We start from the raw sequence: 18,512 nt of genomic DNA, 5'->3' as shown, positions 1-18,512 counted from the left end.
CTCCATGTTAAATCTGTGTGTCCTTGTGCCATGATTTCTTCTTCGTTCTTCGTTCTTGCTTGTGGCGTTCATAACAAGTGGTATCAGAGCCCCAGGTTCCGCTTAGGGTTTGCGACATGTCTACCTTGAAGTTCGATCTGCCGCAGCTGGACTAGACCACACGATTCTCGTTGTGGCAAGTGAAGATGCAGGCGATTCTCGTCCAAACTTCAGATCTGGATGAAGCCCTTGATTCCTTCGGCAAGAAGGATGGAAAGGAGTGGACTGCTGAAGAGAAACACAAAGATCGTAAGGCTTTGTATTTGATTCAACTTCATCTATCCAATAATATTTTGCAGAAAGTGTTGGAGGAGAAATCCGCAACAACCCTGTGGCTGAAACTGGAATCGATCTGCATGTCTAAAGATCTTACCAGTAAGATGCGTGTAAAGATGAAGTTGTTCACCCATAAGCTGCAAGAAGGTGGATCGGTAATATCTCATTTAACTGTTTTTCGAGAGGTAGTTTCTGACTTGCAAGCTTTGGAGGTTAAGTATGATGATGAGGATCTAGCCATCTTACTCTTATGCTCGTTGCCTAGTTCCTATACAAATTTCCGCGATTCAATTCTTTATAGCCATGAATCTCTAACCCTTAATGAGGTTTTAGAAGCACTTAGACAGAAAGAAAAGATGAAGTCTATGGTGCAGACCAATGGGTCGTCGTCAAAGGCAGAAGCTCTGCAGGTTCGTGGCTGGATCGAGCAGAGGAACAACAACTATGACAACCGAGATAAGAGCCGGGACAGAAAAGCTCGTTCAAAGTCCCGAGGAAAAGATATCTGCAGGTATTGTAAGAAAAATAATCATGTTATTGAGGATTGTTATAAACTGCAGAACAAGGAGAAAAGGAACTGTACCTACAAACCGAAAGACAAGTCCGATGGTAATGGTAAGGCCGATGTCGTTTCTACCGACAGCTCTGACGGTGAATGCCTCGCTGTTCTTGCTGCTTGTGCTTCCCATGATGATGAATGGATTCTTGATACAGCATGTTTCTTTCATATTTGTTGTAACAAGGATTGGTTCAGTTCTTGTGAGTCTGTGCAGACTGGAGATTTTGTGCGTGTGGGAAATGACAATCCTTGTCATATTGTTGGCGTTGGGTCCGTTCAGATCAAGACCCATGATGGCATGACACGCACGTTGAAAGAGGTGAAGCACATACCAAGCATGGCAAGAAATTTGATCTCACTTAGTACCATGGATTGTGGCGGGTACAAGTACGCCGGAGGGCGTAGACTTTTGAAGGTATGTAGAGGTTTTCTCATTCACATGATAGGTGATATGAATTCTGCCAAATTATATGTTCTTAGAGGTAGCACTTTGCCTGGTTTTGCTGCTGCCGTTACACCTAATGATTCTAATGATTGTGCAAAAACGAATCTATGGTATATGCGTCTTGGGCATATGAGTGAACATGGGATGGCAGAGTTGGTCAAGAGAGAGCTCATCGATGGCTGCAACTTGAGTAAGCTTGAGTTTTGTGAGCACTGTGTTTATTGTAAGCACAAAAGGGTTAAGTTCATTTGTTCCGTTCATACCACACCAAAGGCATATCAGATTATGTGCATGCTGATGTTTGGGGATCCTCCCGTAAGACATCTATTGGTGGTGCTAATTTCATGCTTACCATTATTGATGATTACTCAAGAAAAGTTTGGCCTTATTTTCTGAAACACAAATCTGATGTTTTTGGTGCTTTTAAGAAGTGGAAAGCTATGGTAGAAAAGCAAACTGAAAGGAAGGTAAAAAATTTGCGTACTGATAATGGTGGTGAATTTATTTTTGATGAGTTTGAGGAGTTTTGCAGTAATGATGGTGTGGTTAGGCACTACACGGTTGCCCGTACTCCACAACAAAATGGCGTGGCTGAGCGCATGAACAGAACCATCATATCGAGGGCCCGTTGCATGCTGTCCAATGCAGGTTTGGGCAGGCGTTTTTGGGCTGATGCAGCTTCCACCGCATGCTACCTCATAAACAGGTCACCTTCTATTCCACTTGACAAGAAAACTCCCATTGAGATATGGTCTGGTAAACCTGCTGATTATTCACAGTTGAGAGTTTTCGGTTGCACCGCTTATGCTCACGTTGATAATGGAAAGCTAGAGTTTAGAACTGTTAAGTGCATTTTTCTTGGCTATGGTTCTGGAGTTAAAGCTTTCAGGTTGTGGAATCCTGAAGCTAAAAAGATTTTGCTGAGCAGCAATGTTGTCTTTAATGAAAAAGTTATGTATCATGATACTTTGTTCACTGATGCCTCTCGCATTGAAGAGGAGAGACTTAGAGTGCAGGTGGAGCACGTTGATGAAATTGTTGACAACGATGATGCTCAGGTTGATAATGGTAATGATGATGAGAACAATGATGATAATAATGATGATATTGTTCCACCCTCACCACCTGTTTTGCAGCAACCCACACGGTCTATTGCAGCTGACCGTCCAAAGAGGAATAAACGTCCTCGCCCACGTTTAATTGAAGAGTGTGATCTTGTTTATTATGCTTTGGGTTGTGCAGAACAGGTGGAGCATGATAGTGAACCGGCCACATATAATGAAGCTGTTGTTTCTGGCGACCGTGTGAAGTGGTTGTCTGCCATGCAAGAGGAGATGCAATCTCTTGAAAAGAATGACACATGGGATGTTGTGTTCTTGCCTAAACAAAAGAAGGCCGTTCGCTGCAAGTGGATCTTCAAGAGAAAGGAGGGTTTGTCTCCTAATGGGCCTATGAGGTTTAAGGCAAGGTTAGTGGCAAAAGGTTTCAGTCAAATATCAGGTATTGATTACAATGATGTGTTCTATCCAGTGGTAAAGCATAGTTCCATCCGTACTTTCTTTGGTATTGTTGCTATGCATGATCTTAAGTTTGAGCAGTTAGATGTGAAAACTGCATTTTTGCATGAAGAGCTTGAGGAGGAAATATACATGGACCAACCTGAAGGGTTCATAGTTCCTGGTAAAGAGGACTTTGTGTGTAAGTTGAAAAAGTCCCTTTATGGTTTGAAACAATCTCCTAGACAGTGGTATAAAAGGTTTGATTCATTTATGATCTCACGTGGCTTTACTAGATCTCAGTATGACAGTTGTGTGTACATTAAATTTGTTGATGGATCACCTATATACTTGCTGTTATATGTTGATGATATATTAATTGCTGCCAAGAGCATGAAAGTAATCACTACTTTGAAGGCACAACTAAGTAGTGAATTTGAGATGAAGGATCTTGGTGCTGCTAAGAAAATCCTAGGTATGAAAATGAAAAGGGATAGAAAATTTAGGTTGCTATTTCTTAGTCAGCAAAGTTACATTGAGAAAGTATTTCACCGTTTTAATATGCATGATGCAAAGTGTGTTAGTACTCCAATTGCTTGTTGTCAGCGTTGCAATGTCCTACTTCTGATGAAGATATTGAGTATATGTCACGAGTTCCCTATTCTAGCTCTGTTGGTTCCTTGATGTATGACATGGTTTATTCACGTCCGGATTTATCATATGCTATGAGTTTGGTCAGCCGTTACATGGCTAATCCCGGTAAAGAACATTGAAAAGCTGTTCAGTGGATCTTCAGGTACCTCCGTAGCACATCCAATGCTTGCTTCAAGTTTGGCAAGACTGATGAAGAACTCGCTGGTTATGTGGATTCAGATTTTGCTGCCGACTTGGATAAGAGAAGATCCCTCACAGGTTATGTGTTCACGGTAGGTGGATGTGCTGTGAGTTGGAAGGCAACACTGCAACCAGTTGTTGCTCAATCTACAACTGAAGCAGAATATATGGCTATTGCTGAAGGTTGCAAAGAATCTGTTTGGTTGAAGCATTTATATGCTGAGCTTTGTCAAGATGTTTTTTGCATTAACCTGTTTTGTGACAGTCAAAGTGCTATTTACCTTACTAAGTATCAGATACTCCATGAGAGAACCAAGCACATTGAAGTCAAGTACCATTTTGTTCGAACGTTGTTGCACAAGCTAAATTGAAGGTATGCAAGATCAGCAATCATGATAATCCTGTTGTATGATGACAAAGCATGTTTCTATTGCTAAGTTTGAGCTATGCTCAAGTATAGTTGGTATAACTGTTTAGCCCTAGTGGTTGTTGGCGCCGAAAGTGTTTTCTTTGTTTCAGGAGTTGTTGTTGTTCATGCTATAAGGAGGAAATTGTTTCAAGGTGGAGTTTGTTGGATGTGATCCAAATTCCAGTGGCCGGAAGTTCTGGCCAAACTTCCGGCCATTTCAGGTGCCGGAACTTCCGGCCTAACTTCCGGCCGAACCTCCGGATACTCTCTGTTACTTTTTAGGAAATTGCGGAACTTGTTGCGGAACTTCCGGATATTCAAGAATATGCAGAACTTCCGGCCTCCAACCGGAACTTCCGGTGTGACCGTTACGGATCTAAGTTATCCTAATGCTTCTGCGATATATATCCCTTGTATGCCGTCATTTTGGGCAGAGTTCTCACGAGTTGCATCTGTAAAACCTTCCCGCGTTGTAAACACTCTCCATATAGTGAGATTTTGTTGACTGGCGCACGTGGTTTTTTCCCTCTCGTTGTTTGAGAGGGTTTTTCACGTTAAATCCGTGTGTCCTTGTGCTGTGATTTCTTCTTGCCAGTGTCGTGCATGTGTTGAAGTTGCGGAACGGTAATTCCCAAGCGACAATCCTTAACCGTTTGCTGGATTTTCCTTGTAAACATCCCCGAACGATTTGATCCACAGCTAGCTCCAAAATGCTCCATTATCTCGGTCACACCAATGCCTGCCTATTACATACAGCCATAACAAGAACGTGTAATATAAACAGGGAGCAACGCATTGCACTACTTATAAAGCCCCATGCTGCATGAACACTTCGTAATACTACACCAGATCATCGTCATGAAGATAGCAATGGGAAGCTTCAAGCTCTCCATGCTTGTCTCCCTTCTCCCCTCATCTTCGCCCTAGCAGCCGCCGCCACCAGCAGCGAAGAGCTCAGCACGTACCTCGTCCACGTGCTGCCCCAGGATGGGGACCTGTTCGCCACGCCTGACGCCCGGGAGACGTGGTACAAGTCGTTCCTCCCGGAGCACGGCCATGGCCGTCTCCTCCACGCATACCACCACGTCGGCAGCGGTTTCGCGGCCCGGCTCACCTGCGGTGAGCTCGCCGCGATCGCCGCCATGCCCGGCTTCGTGGCCGCGGTCCCCAACGTGGTCTACAAGGTGCTGACCACGCACACGCCAAGGTTCCTCGAGCTGGACACGCAGCAGGGCGGGAGGAACGCCACGGCAGGGTCTGGCGACGGCGTCATTATCGGGGTGCTCGACACCGGCATCTTCCCCGACCACCCTTCCTTCAGCGGCGTCGGCATGCCTCCTCCACCGGCCAAGTGGAAGGGCCGGTGTGACTTCAACGGCTCCGCCTGCAACAACAAGCTTATCGGTGCTCAGACTTTCCTCAGCGGTGGCTCATCTCCCCCCGGTGCACGTGCACCACCCACCGACGAGGTAGGACATGGCACGCACACTTCCAGCACCACGGCGGGAGCATTGGTGCCAGGCGCTCAGGTGCTTGGCCAGGGCAGCGGCAGCGCGTCAGGAATTGCTCCCCGCGCACACGTCGCCATGTACAAGGTCTGCGCCGACGAAGGCTGCGATAGCGTGGACATCCTCGCCGGCATTGACGCAGCCGTGTCCGACGGCTGCGATGTCATATCCATGTCGCTCGGTGGGGATTCTGTGCCCTTCTTCAATGACAGCATCGCCATCGGCACGTTCGCTGCCGCGCAGAAGGGGATCTTCATCAGCATGGCAGCCGGCAACTCTGGCCCCATCCACTCCACGTTGTCGAACGAGGCTCCATGGATGCTCACCGTGGCTGCAAGCACCATGGACCGTTTGATCCTCGCCAAGGTGATCCTCGGAAACAACGCCTCCTTCGATGGTGAGTCGATGGTGAGTCAATCTTGCAGCCCAACACAACGGCGACAGTTGGGCTAGTCTACGCTGGTGCGAGCCCGACGCGCGGTGCACAATTCTGTGGCAAAGGCTCACTGGACGGCTTTGACGTCAAGGGTAAGATCGTGCTCTGCGATCTCGGCGGCTTCGGCGGCGACGCCGACGCCGAGGTGCTGAGAGCCGGAGGCACCGGCATGATCTTGGCCAACCAAATCCTTGACGGTTACAGCACATTCGCCGACGTGTATGTGCTCCCCACGTCCCAAGTCAGCTATGCCGCCGGGGAGCTGATCAAGACCTACATCAACTCCACGGCAAACCCGACGGCGCAGATCGCCTTCAAAGGCACGGTGCTCGGCACGTCGCCGGCACCGGCAATCACGTCATTCTCCTCTCGTGGGCCCAGCACCCAGAACCCAGGAATCCTGAAGCCTGACATCACGGGCCCTGGTGTGAATGTACTTGCCGCCTGGCCATTCCAAGTCGGCCCACCAGCATTCGACCCCAGGCCTACCTACAACATCATCTCCGGCACATCCATGTCCACGCCGCACCTCGCCGGCATCGCTGCGCTGATCAAGAGCAAGCACCCGGACTGGTCTCCGGCGGCGATCAAGTCCGCCATCATGACGACCGCCGATGTCAACGACCGCTCCGGCGAGGCGATACTCGACGAGCAGCACAATATCGCCGATCTCTTCGCCGTCGGAGCCGGCCACGTCAACCCAGAGAAGGCGGTAGACCCCGGGCTCATCTACGATATTGCGCCGACTGAGTACATCGGATACCTCTGCGGCATGTACACGGACCAGGAGGTCTCGGTGATCGCGCGCACAGTGGTGAACTGCTCCACGGTCACGGTGATCCCGCAGAGCCAGTTGAACTACCCGTCCATCGCGGTCACGTTCCCGGTGAACCGTACAGCGTTGGCTCCGATGATTGTTAAGCGCACGGTGAAGCTCGTCGGAGAGTCACCAGCGGAGTACCAGGCCGTGATCGAGGTGCCGGCAGGCGGCTCGGTGAACGTCACCGTTTCGCCGAGCGTGCTTTCGTTCAGCGAGGCAAGCCCGGTGCAGAACTTCACCGTGCTTGTGTGGTCCTTGTCGGCGGAGACCAGCCCCGCGCCGACAAAGGCCGCGCTCCTCTGGGTGTCTGCTAGGCACACCGTCAGGAGCCCCATCTCCATCAGCTTCACCCCGCGCTAGATCAGCTTTGAGAGCTCCCTTGGTATACTGGTTGCTTTTACAATGTCAGCATTTCCTTACTTCGACATATTTGGGTTGGGACTTGGGAGTCACACGGTTGATCTAACAAATACATATGCAAGACAGCTACATCTTACTTACATATCGCAGAACCACAGTTTTTGTGCCAGTCGTGTCGTTGAACCACATTTAACTGAAAACCGTTCACAGAACCACATATTTTTAGTAAAGTTGTCTCAGTCAGCCCGAAAGCGAGTGGTTTGGCGGTTTTGCTTGATTTCTTACAGGTGGGTCCATCTGTTGTACGCCACGCCGGCCCCAAGCCGAGCTGACCCGTTAGCCCGTGATTAAACCCCCAGCCCCCTTCTCACCCCCGCAAGTTTTCGGGGCCGAAGTGGCGTCGGACAGGTGGGCTCATCCGGTAAAAAATCAAGCAAAACCGCGAAACCACCCGGTTTCGGGCTGACTAAGACAACTTGATTCAAAAAGTGTGGTTCTGCGAAAGGTTTTCCGTTAGCTTACTTTTCCCTCACGAATTTGACATCCAAACCTCCGATAAAACGTAGACGGTGGCCTTCAATGGGGCCCGGGATCGCCGCATGCCCCCAAAGCACAAGGAACTCAAAACCTTCCCTCAAAAAAGTGTAAGAAGGAACTCAAAACCCATTTTCTGAACTCCTGAACTGAAGACATTGCTCCACTTTTTTTTAAAAGGGAAGATACCGCTCTTCTGCTGAATCTCTGCATAATCTCAGTGACTACATGTCCTCGACACAGAAAACATAAACTGTTGATGCCGTACATATATGTTCAAAAAGAAATGGAGACATACCAGTTATACCAATAGAAAGAAAGGGGCAGACGAAACCTATAGAATTTCTTTCTTTTCTGATATATATGGTTTCTGCAGACGTGCAGGTTCGTCTAGCGTCCAAAGGTACTACCAATTACTCCCTCTGTTCCACTTTCATATTAATTGGCATGAATTTAGTACAATCTATCTACCTTTCTAATAATAAAGGAAGCCCGTTGTTCGTCCATGCGTCTTCGCCCGTGTTTGGGCGTCTTTCTACGGACGAAATGAATCTATACCAATATATTAAATTAAAGTTGGTGTTGATGGTACGGTCGCGGTACGTCATGTCATCAAAATTACGGCCAATATGCCACCGCCCATTATTTCCCTCTCCCCCACGATCCTCTCAAGTCTCAAGTCTCAACCCCGAATCCCCAACGCCCCCAGCGTCCAACCTGCTCGATCCCCTTGCCAACACTCCAACCTGCTCCATCTCGCTGCCGCAGCCCCCTTCCTCTCCGGTCACCGGCGCCCTCTCCCCCGACCTCCTGTTCCTTCCTTCCCCTGCTCGCAAGACTTCCCGCCACCCATTGCGCCCCCCGAGCCCCCGCCGCAGCAGCAGCTCACGCCAGAGAGATCAGCACTGCAGCGACCTGAAGGCAACGTGGGCACCTGCCTCTTTGTTTTTTTTTCTCTGAAATCTGAAATTGTCTCAAATAGCTGATGTTAACAACGGATTATAGATTGTAGCAGGCAGCTGAATTAAGAAGACCCAGATTGTAAATTTGTTTTTGTGCTTTGTAAGGTATATAAGTAGGAGTTTACTGTATTTGACTGAATTAGAGAAGTTACCGGGATAAGTAATGCCTTGCTTGGTGTTGCATTCTCAGAATTAGCAGAAGTAAAAGAGATACTTTAATTTAGATGTAGTCAGCAAATCATAAACCATGTTTGCCCGTATTGTACCTGATGGACTCCTTGTTTTCTTTCCTTCATATCCTATTGGTCTTTCATATTGTTAATATGAAATATGAACAATGTGCTATGTTTATTGTCTGCAGCCTTTTGTTCAGGGGTTGGGATTTGGGACAAAAGCGCAAAAAAAAGAGGGGCAAACAACATGTATAATTATGATTTACTCCCTCCATTTGTTCAGGGGTTGGGATTTGGGACAAAAGCGCAAAAAAGAGAGGGGCAAACAACATGTATAATTATGATTTACTCCCTCCATCTAATATTAAGTGACTAAAATTTGTCCAAATATGGATGTATCTATAACTAAAAAACGCTTATATACATGTAATATTTCGGCACTTAATATGAGACGGAGGGAGTATAAGATATGTTTGTAGATATGTTTTTAATTCCTTAATTTCTTTCCCAAATAGCAGTGGATACCAATTATGGGATTTTATCCCTTAGCGAAATTGCATGAATCTCGAGATAGTTGTCTTCATCAAGTAACATTTTTTTTCCTATTTTACTTATGTAGCCTGATTTAGCTAACCCCTACATGTACATGCTTTGGTTATGATGTCAGAGCAGACCTGATATTTTTATTAACTTCTCCTAGCATATCTGAGTGTGTAGTATATATTTTTTTATTGTTGATATTGCAGGTCTGATCAAGTCAAACACATTTAGTAGCCTACATTGCCAACAAACTGTTGATTTCTGCATTTATTTACTTAATGTTATTATTAAAATATGATAATCGGTGTTCCCCTTAGTTTTCCTTCAGTTTTGTGTAGGCATCTTATCAAGGAGCATCGTTTCTTTTTATAGGAACAAAGTCTTTTCAGCACACGGAAAATTATTGTGCAATACTACAATCTTTGTTTAGATATATCCAAGTTTGCACCTCCACTTCTGAAGCTTACTTTCACCCATCACCCATGGTTGTAGCATTTCATCATAAATTTATAGGTTGTATAGATTATTAAGCATTCAGATTTATAGTTTCTATTTGCTCTTGGATATGTGGATGAAACTCCTTGTACAGTGACGGCCTGCAAGTAACTCAGGGCCAAGTCTGGCATCGATATACTATTTGCCAATAGTTATTAAATTATGTGTCATAAGAATTAATCAGAATACTATTTTGTTAGTTTTTCTAATTGTTCCATAGACAAGCAGGCGCGCTCCCCTTTCTCAAGCGGCCTTCCCAAAAGCTAGCCCCTGATTGTACCCACCCGTCCAATCAGTCTTTAATTCTCCTTCCCATCCCGGCAACCCAATAAGGCAACGTCGCCTCTCCTATTTCCTAATCCACCAACAGCGCCTCTCCTCCTTCCCAAGACAACGCTCGCCTCCGTCGGCACACGCTTGGGCTCGGCGTGAACTTCCACCATTGCATGGAACCGAGTCGTGCGCGTGTGGGCTCAGCCAACGCGTGGCTGCAAAGGCTTGGCGTGCATGGACTTGGCCACGGATGCCATCGTCAGTTGCCGTCGTCTGATCTATCAATTCAGAAACTATGACAGGTGCTTCGTGATAACGTGACTTGGTTTTGCACGTGTGTGTACAAGCCGTTAGTATTGGTTAGCTGACTTAGTTTATCCTAACGTCTCTAGCTTATCTAGTAGTTCGTTGGCAGCTTATCCAGTAGTTTGTTGGCTAGATTGTAAGAGTTAGCTGTTCTGCCGAAGGCATTTGTACATGTATTTATACTCCTTGTGTTCATCAATACAATCCAAGTGTTGAGACACTCCATCTCTCTCGTGTCTTACATGGTATCAGATCTCGACGTCTCTGAGACCGCACTCGCTTCCGCTGCCCTCATGGCAAACCCTGACACCAGCCTCCCTCTGACCTCCACGGCAGCCGGCGCACTCACAGCTTCAACTGCCGCTCTTGTGTCGCCTACTATCCTCCCTCCTGGCTCCACTCCACAGCCTGTAAGCATCGCCGCTGCCCTCGGCGCCGGCACAAGCCCAGGCGTCTCCCTGAGCTCGCCCATGGCACCTCTCCCCACTGCCCGTGCTCTCTTCGATGATGATGTGGCCGCCATGTCCGTCGTCCGTGATGCGGGCACCATCCCGGTGACGGCTGCCTCTCTGCAGCATATCCGCATCAAGGAGCACGTCCTCACCGCCCTCGACCTCAAGCGAAACAACTATGGCCGGTGGAGCACCCTCTTCATGAAGGTCATCGGCCGGAACGGCCTCGAGGAGCACCTCGTTGCCAGCGCTGACCACAAGCTTGAGGACGCCGAATGGATGAAGGCCGACCTCACCATTGTGTCCTGGCTCTACACCACCATCAGCGAGGAGATCCTCGACATCATCCTCGCGCCGCACGATCCGGCTTTCGTGGTATGGACAAAACTCTCAAGTCTTTTTCTGGACAACATGATGACTCAGGCCGTCTACATGGAGGAGGAGTTCCGCAGTCTGCAGCAGGGCCACCTCTCTGTCACGGAGTACTACTCGCGCCTCAAGGTCCTCGCCGACGGCCTGCGTGACGTCGACATTCAGGTCTCCGACCAGTCCATGCTCTTCAACATGCTCCGTGGTCTCAACCCTTCTCTCGGCCACGCCATCCCGGTGCTCACCATGCAGCAGCCACTGCCATCCTTCATGCGCGCCCGTTCGTATTTGCTGCTCGAGGAGCATCGCCAGGAGCAAGCCATGCGTCGTCAAGCTGCCGCCGCCTTCTTCGTCGACCGCTCCGGCGCACCGGCACCTGCGTCCCCACAGGGCTCTCCTTCCAGCAGCAACAAGAAGAACAAGAAGCGCAAGACTGCGTCGACCTCTCCAGCCGGCGGCGGCTCGCGCTTCCCCAACTCGCCTGCCGCACCATCCTGGCCACACGGCGTCAACCCGTGGTCTGGCACCTTTCAGGCCTGGCAACAGACACCGCGTGTGCCCGGCGCTGGCGTCCTCGGTCCCCGGCCACCCATGGCGCCCACTGCTCCGCAAGCCTACAACGCCAACACCTCCATGATGGCGCCATCCTTCAGCTCGGCGACGCCCACGGCTCCTGCTCTGGATCCCAACTTCATGGCGGCCATGCAACAGATGTCGCTCCAGAACAACGGCGGCGGCAGCGGCGACTGGTTCCTTGACACGGGCGCCTCGTCGCACATGACATCCAGCACAAGTAACCTCTCCTCCTTCTCCCCTTACTCTACCTCGTCTCAAATTACAGTAGGTAATGGTGCTCATCTTCCTATTACTGCAATTGGCACTGCCTCTATTTCTACTTCTGCTCGTCCTCTTTATCTTCGTAATGTACTTGTCTCTCCTAACCTCGTTAAGAACTTACTTTCTGTACGAACTCTCTCACGAGATAACAACGTTTCTGTTGAGTTTGACCCGGCTGGTTTCTCTGTAAAGGATCTGCATTCCAGGGCGGCGATTCTGCGAAGTAACAGCCCCGGCGATCTGTACCCGGTTCGGTCATCCCCTGGAGCTCGTCCTTGTCATGCCGCCTTCACTGCCACCTCTGTCAGCTTGTGGCATCGTCGCCTTGGTCACCTAGGAGATGCTTCTTTAGCTCACATTATTCGTTCATTCCCCTTTTCCTGTATTAAAGACAGTGAAGCCTCTCACCACTGTACTGCTTGTCGCTTAGGCAAACACACTAGATTTCCATTTCAGCAATCTACTACTATCACTTCCTTTCCTTTTCAGTTGATTCATTGTGATGTTTGGACCTCGCATGTTGTGAGCTCCTCAGGATTTACTTATTATTTAGTTATACTTGATGATTACTCACATTTTGTGTGGACTTTTCTCCTGCGCTGTAAATCTGATGCTCTTCCTTCCCTCCTCTCCTTCCACGCGTATGTTGCTACTCAGTTTCGTCTGCGCATTCTTGCACTTCAAACTGACAACGGCAAGGAATTTGACAACGCCGCCCTCCGCTCTTTTCTCTCGCGACACGGCATCCACCTTCGCCTCTCGTGTCCGTACACCTCGCAACAGAACGGCAAGGCGGAGCGCATCCTCCGGACCCGCAACGACGGCATGCGCACTCTCCTCTTTTAAGCCTACATGCCACCAAAATTCTGGGCTGATGCTCTTGCCACGTCTACCCTCCTGCTCAATCTTCGGCCATGCAAACCTCGTCAAATGCACACTCCCTACGAGCTTCTTTTTGGCATTCCTCCTCCATACTGTCATTTGCGTGTTTTTGGATGCTTGTGTTTTCCTAACACTATTGCTACTTCTAGGAACAAACTGATGCCTCGTTCAGTTTCTTGTGTGTTTCTTGGTTACTCTGCAGATCACCGCGGATACAGGTGTTTTGACCCGGTTTCTCGTCGTGTGCTAACCTCTCGGCATGTTCATTTCCACGAGGACGTTTTTCCTTTTGCACAGGTGAACGCCCAGCCGACGCCAGCTCCGACACCAGCCGACGACGCCGCGTCCTTCGACCGGGCGATCCTCTCACTGGGTCCCGTACGTGCTGCTCCTCCGGCCTCTCCATCGCGCCCAGCTGCAGCCACGGTGTGCCCTGCAGGCACCTCTCCCGCGTCTGACATGCCCTCGATGCATTCGTCCGGCGCGCGCCCGTCTTCCGGTGGCTTCGTACCGTCCGCCGACCGGCCCGCGCCACCCACCTCCGGCATCGACACCGCGCCCACGCCATCGCCGTCTACGCCATCGCCGACCATGCCATCGCCGTCCACGCCAACGTCCTCAAGCATCCTGCCCATTGTGCCGCTAGCGCCGGTGCATCGCATGGTCACTCGTGCACAGAACAACATCTTCCTCCCCAAGCGCTTGTTCGACTGCACTGCATCGACCACACCTTCACCAATTCTGTCGTCAGCTCGTGCCACCCTTCGCGACGCGCACTGGCATGCTGCTATGCAGGAAGAATATGACGCCCTCATCAACAACAACACTTGGACCTTAGTTCCACGACCGCACGGCGCGAACCTCGTTTCCGGCAAGTGGATTTTTTGCCACAAGACTCGACCTGACGGCTCCCTCGAGCGCTACAAGGCGCGTTGGGTCGTCCGCGGGTTTTCTCAGCGCCCCGGAGTCGACTTCGGCGATACGTTCTCTCCGATGGTTAAGTACGCCACGATCCGCACTGTGCTCGATCTCGCTGCTGCTCGTGCATGGCCTGTCCACCAGCTCGACGTGAAGAATGCCTTCTTGCATGGCATCTTGTCCGAGCGTGTCTACTCACAGCAGCCGACGGGATTTGTCGATCCATCGAAGCCCGATCATGTGTGCCTCCTCTCCAAGTCTCTGTACGGACTGAAGCAGGCCCCAAGGGCTTGGTACACTCGCATCGCCACCTTCCTTCGATCTACAGGTTTTGTTGCCACCACCTCCGACCCGTCGCTGTTCGTGCTTCGTCACGGCATCGACGCCGCGTACCTGCTGCTCTACGTTGAGGACATCGTCCTGACGACGTCCACTGAACGACTGCTCCGACACATCATCACCAGCCTGAGTTCTGAGTTCTCAATGAAGGACTTAGGACCGCTTCATCTCTTTCTTGGGATTCAGGTAACTCGGACAGCCGCCGTATTTTTCCTGTCACAGGAATACTACGCCGAGGAGCTACTGGACCATGCCTCCATGTGCAACTGCACGCCTGCCGGTACGCCCGTCGACACCAAGCCCAAGTCGTCCTCGACCGATGGTACTCCCTATGCCGATCCCTCAGGCTATCGTAGCATCGTCGGTGCCCTACAGTACTTGACGATGACACGGCCTGACATTGCCTACGCCGTTCATCAAGTGTGTCTCCACATGCACTCGCCGACGGACGCTCATTGGCAATTGGTGAAGTGAGTTCTTCGGTACATTCGAGGAACTACCTCACTTGGTCTGCAGCTCCGGGCGTCGTCCACCGTCGACATCACCGTCTACTCCGACGCAGATTGGGCCGGCTGCCCAGACACGCGGCGGTCTATCTCAGGCTACTGCGTCTTCCTTGGCGGCTCGCTTGTGTCCTGGTCGTCCAAACGACAGGCCACCGTCTCCCGCTCCAGTGCGGAAGCGGAGTACTGTGCCGTGGCAAATGTTGTTGCCGAGTGTACTTGGCTTCGACAACTTCTGGGCGAGCTGCACTGCGACATCCGCACGGCCACTGCTGTGTTCTGCGACAACGTCTCCGCCGTCTACCTTGCCGCCAACCCTGTCCATCACAAACGAACGAAGAACATTGAGCTCGATGTACACTTCGTCCAGGAGAAGGTGGCCATCGGCCAGGTTCGAGTCACTCATGTTCCCACGACACAACAACTCGCGGACATCATGACGAAAGGCCTGCCCACGGCGGTGTTTGATACTCTATGCTCCAGTCTCAGCATTCTTCATCCCGATGCTGTGACTGCCGAGGGGTGTTAGTAACGTGACTTGGTCTTGCACGTGTGTGTATAAACTGTTAGTATTGGTTAGCTGACTTAGTCTATCCCAACGTCTCTAGCTTATCTAGTAGTTCATTGGCAGCTTATCCAGTAGTTTGTTGGCTAGATTGTAGGAGTTAGCTGCTCTGCCGAAGGCATCTGTACATGTATTTATACCCTTTGTGTTCATCAATACAATCCAAGTGTTGAGTCACTCCATCTCTCTCGTGTCTTATAGTCAGGCCGAACGTACAGCAACATACGGTCAGAGCCGTTCATCTCTTGGTATCCACTTATCATGCCAGACATCAGTAGTGTTCCCGTACGTCTCCAATCCTACGGATCAGCTTAAGCATATCCCGTCCTTGAATAATGGCACGCCAAATCTGGGAAGGCCGCCTGCCCAAGCTCGCACGCATGAGGACACTTTGCAGGAAATATACTGACCTGAGAATACAGGCGCTCAACGAATTAGGATTCACCGGCATTCGCCCGACGTGTGTCAACAAACCCAAGTTACGGTTTTCCGTTAGTTAACTCAACAATTCTATTTCTCTTAATTAATAGACGAAGTATTTCGGATTCCGATTAAAAAAACAAAGCCAAGTTGAAAAGCTCAATTTCACGGAAACCAAGTACCCCGTATACTTCGGCATTGTCGTCAAGTCTGATGCGGAAACAGCTGGTGTGCACGGAGCGGCGAGCACCGTGTTTGAGGTTTGGAGCGGTCGCAAGTCACTAGGAAAGCCCCTCGAAAGGCCCATTGGCCCATTAGAGCCCATCCTATGTCAGCCACAAACCATGCAGAACTGCAGATAAGCCCATCCAGATCGGGTGGCTGGGTGGCCCCTTTAAGGCCTGCCTAACGGCATCCGTCATCCCTTAAGCAAACGCCGTCACTCCGCCCCACTGCTACCTCCCACCCCCACTTGTCGGAATGGCCCTCACAGCCGCCGTCTCCGTCTCCGTCCCCACCGCCGTCACTCCGCTACCTCCACTCCGCCGCCGCCTCCTCTCCCCATCCTCCTCGAGGGCGGTCGCTTCTAGGGTTCTCAGGGCTTCCGCAGCGATGGCCACCGCGGTGCAGCCGGCGGTGGTGGTGGGCGGCGGGCGCGTGGGGCAGGCGCTGCTCGGCATGGGGCCGCTCGGCGGGGACGTGCTGGTGGGCCGCGGCGAGAAGGTCCCCGACGGCGCGCCCGCTGGGCCCATACTGGTGTGCACCCGCAACGACGACCTCGACGGCGTGCTCGAGGCCACCCCCAAATCGCGGTGGCGCGGTATGAACATGATGACGATCACTAGCTAATTAATTCTGTGCCGTCGAAATTACTTGTGGTGATGCTGCGTGTTGGGTGGGAGGGAGCTCTATGAGCTAATATTGGAGCAGATTTGGTGTTCTTCCAGAACGGGATGCTGGATCCGTGGTTCGAGAGCAAGGGGCTGGTGGGAGCGAACCAGGTGTTGGCGTACTTCGCCGTGTCCAAGGTTGGAGAGCCACCCATCGACGGGATCACTGACACCAACCCGGAGGGGCTGACCGCTGCGTTTGGCAGCTGGGCTCCAGCGGTGGCTGCTCGCCTGCAAAATGGCGGGCTTACCTGCAAGGTGTTTTTTCTTTTCTTCAGCACTTCATTTATCATAGATGATGCTTACAGTGTGCAATTCGGTGTTTCCTTTGTCAATAGATTCACGTTTTTCTCTCTTCAGCTTGATCATATACAAATACATGAGGTTTAATAGGTCTAACTCATTGATATACTTGATAATGGCAGTAATCATTTCTTGAGTTTAACAGGTCTAACTCATTCTCGCTGTTTAGCAGTTTTCTCTGATGTCTACATTCTAGCTTAAGTTGGCGTTCAGCACTTGAGCCCATGGTTAACTTTTCTATTTTGGGTTCAAATTATAGGAATGTAATTTTTCCAAACTCTTTCTCGGGCAAATATTTATTTATTTATTTCATCATGTCCTTTTTATGCATTGGTTGATTCTCTAGCATTCACTCTCTCATGTCATTTTCTAGCATTTGGATTTGTATATTGGTGGTAATTGTGTTTCACCCTGGCAACTAGGTGCTTGAAAAGGAAGCCTTTCAGAAGCAAATGCTAGAAAAGTTGATATGGATTTCAGCTTTCATGCTTGTTGGAGCTCGTCATCCAGGGGCTACGGTTGGTGTGGTTGAAAAAGAATATCGATCCGAGGTAATATTCAAAGGTTGAAAAGCAATGAAGGTGTGCAATGTTGTGCAGTATAGTTATTTTCCCTTCACGTGCGTTACGATGAGAAGACATTTTTCGTTAAAAAACAATGTTAATACATCTTATTCAACAAATGGCATTGTTTGTTACTTTGCTAGAAAAATTCTGACCATTTCTTTGCTCCAGAATTGAGCTTAACCATTTTCTGTCCGAGAACAACAGTCACTCTTCCAATGCAAAAGTTCCATTTGTGCTTTTCTTTTGCAGGTTTCCAGCCTGATAGCGGAATTAGCATCTGCTGCAGCTGCAGAGCGGGGGCTTATGTTTGATGAAGGCATAGAAGAGAGGCTTTGTGCCTACTCCAGAGCTGTGGCACATTTCCCCACTGCTGTGAAAGAGGCAAGTCTTACCACTGACAGTCTGTATAATGCTTACACTTGCACTTTTTATGGCATTCAAAACTAACAGCGTAAGCATTTCAACGTTGCAGTTCAAGTGGAGGAATGGTTGGTTTTACTCTCTTACTGAAAAGGCACTCGCACAAGGAAAGACAGATCCGTGCCCACTCCACACAGCTTGGCTCAAGGAGATTAAGGTCATATAGAGAATTTTCATGTACACAGTATGCCGTCTTGGGTTGAACTCCTGATGCAGTTTTAATTAAGTGTTTAACCGTTGATGTCATCTATAAACTGTAGAGAGAACTGTGCATTTTATTTATGTACATGTGTCAAAAATTATCTTGTGTGTGAAAATTTAGTTCTCAAGGAGTTTGTTTACTGTCCTGGAGGCTGGAGTTCGCATTGCCGCTAGATGCACGTGAGGTTTGCTACCATCTGTATCTGCAAGTTAGATTAACATAGTGGCGTGTTGTGCAAATGATATCGATGAAAAATGGAAGCGTATGTGATTTATGTTGAGAGGTGATGGAAAATGGAAATGCTTCTCCTGTTTTCTTAGGCCTTTCACACAGTGCTGGTCTCTTAGCACGTTATCTTAGGCATTTTACGGGTATTACACA

The 18,512-nt window shown here is 49.7% G+C and overlaps 2 protein-coding genes and 1 pseudogene across 2 annotated transcripts; all 3 read left to right on the top strand.

The window, feature by feature from the left end:
- The first annotated feature begins 4,928 nt into the window (after positions 1-4,928).
- Positions 4,929-7,247, top strand: LOC100830522 (annotated as a pseudogene).
- Positions 7,248-10,707: 3,460 nt separating this feature from the next.
- Positions 10,708-12,969, top strand: LOC104584076. Its single transcript, XM_010238193.1, has 2 exons — positions 10,708-12,372; positions 12,613-12,969. The coding sequence occupies exons 1-2, from the start codon at positions 10,708-10,710 to the stop codon at positions 12,967-12,969; spliced, it is 2,022 nt and encodes a 673-aa protein (XP_010236495.1).
- Positions 12,970-16,166: 3,197 nt separating this feature from the next.
- Positions 16,167-18,370, top strand: LOC100834027. The gene is made up of 5 exons (XM_003573578.4): positions 16,167-16,570; positions 16,681-16,898; positions 17,366-17,494; positions 17,759-17,890; positions 17,982-18,370. The coding sequence occupies exons 1-5, from the start codon at positions 16,231-16,233 to the stop codon at positions 18,093-18,095; spliced, it is 933 nt and encodes a 310-aa protein (XP_003573626.1). The 5' UTR covers positions 16,167-16,230; the 3' UTR covers positions 18,096-18,370.
- The last annotated feature ends 142 nt before the right edge of the window (positions 18,371-18,512 follow it).

This window comes from Brachypodium distachyon, chromosome 3, assembly GCF_000005505.3.
Source record: "Brachypodium distachyon strain Bd21 chromosome 3, Brachypodium_distachyon_v3.0, whole genome shotgun sequence".
Taxonomy (NCBI): domain Eukaryota; kingdom Viridiplantae; phylum Streptophyta; class Magnoliopsida; order Poales; family Poaceae; genus Brachypodium; species Brachypodium distachyon.
The sequence above is the reverse complement of the archived record's forward strand: the minus strand, read 5'-3'. Positions and strand labels throughout refer to the sequence as shown.

Excerpts from the sequence above, each read along its gene's own strand:
- LOC104584076 (XM_010238193.1), top strand. The coding sequence starts at position 10,708 with ATGGTATCAGATCTCGACGTCTCTGAGACCGCACTCGCTTCCGCTGCC. Across the intron at positions 12,373-12,612 it reads GCCCCGGCGATCTGTACCCG|TTGATTCATTGTGATGTTTG; the intron begins GTTCGGTCATCC and ends TTTCCTTTTCAG.
- LOC100834027 (XM_003573578.4), top strand. The coding sequence starts at position 16,231 with ATGGCCCTCACAGCCGCCGTCTCCGTCTCCGTCCCCACCGCCGTCACT. Across the intron at positions 17,495-17,758 it reads AAAAAGAATATCGATCCGAG|GTTTCCAGCCTGATAGCGGA; the intron begins GTAATATTCAAA and ends TTTCTTTTGCAG. Across the intron at positions 17,891-17,981 it reads TCCCCACTGCTGTGAAAGAG|TTCAAGTGGAGGAATGGTTG; the intron begins GCAAGTCTTACC and ends TCAACGTTGCAG.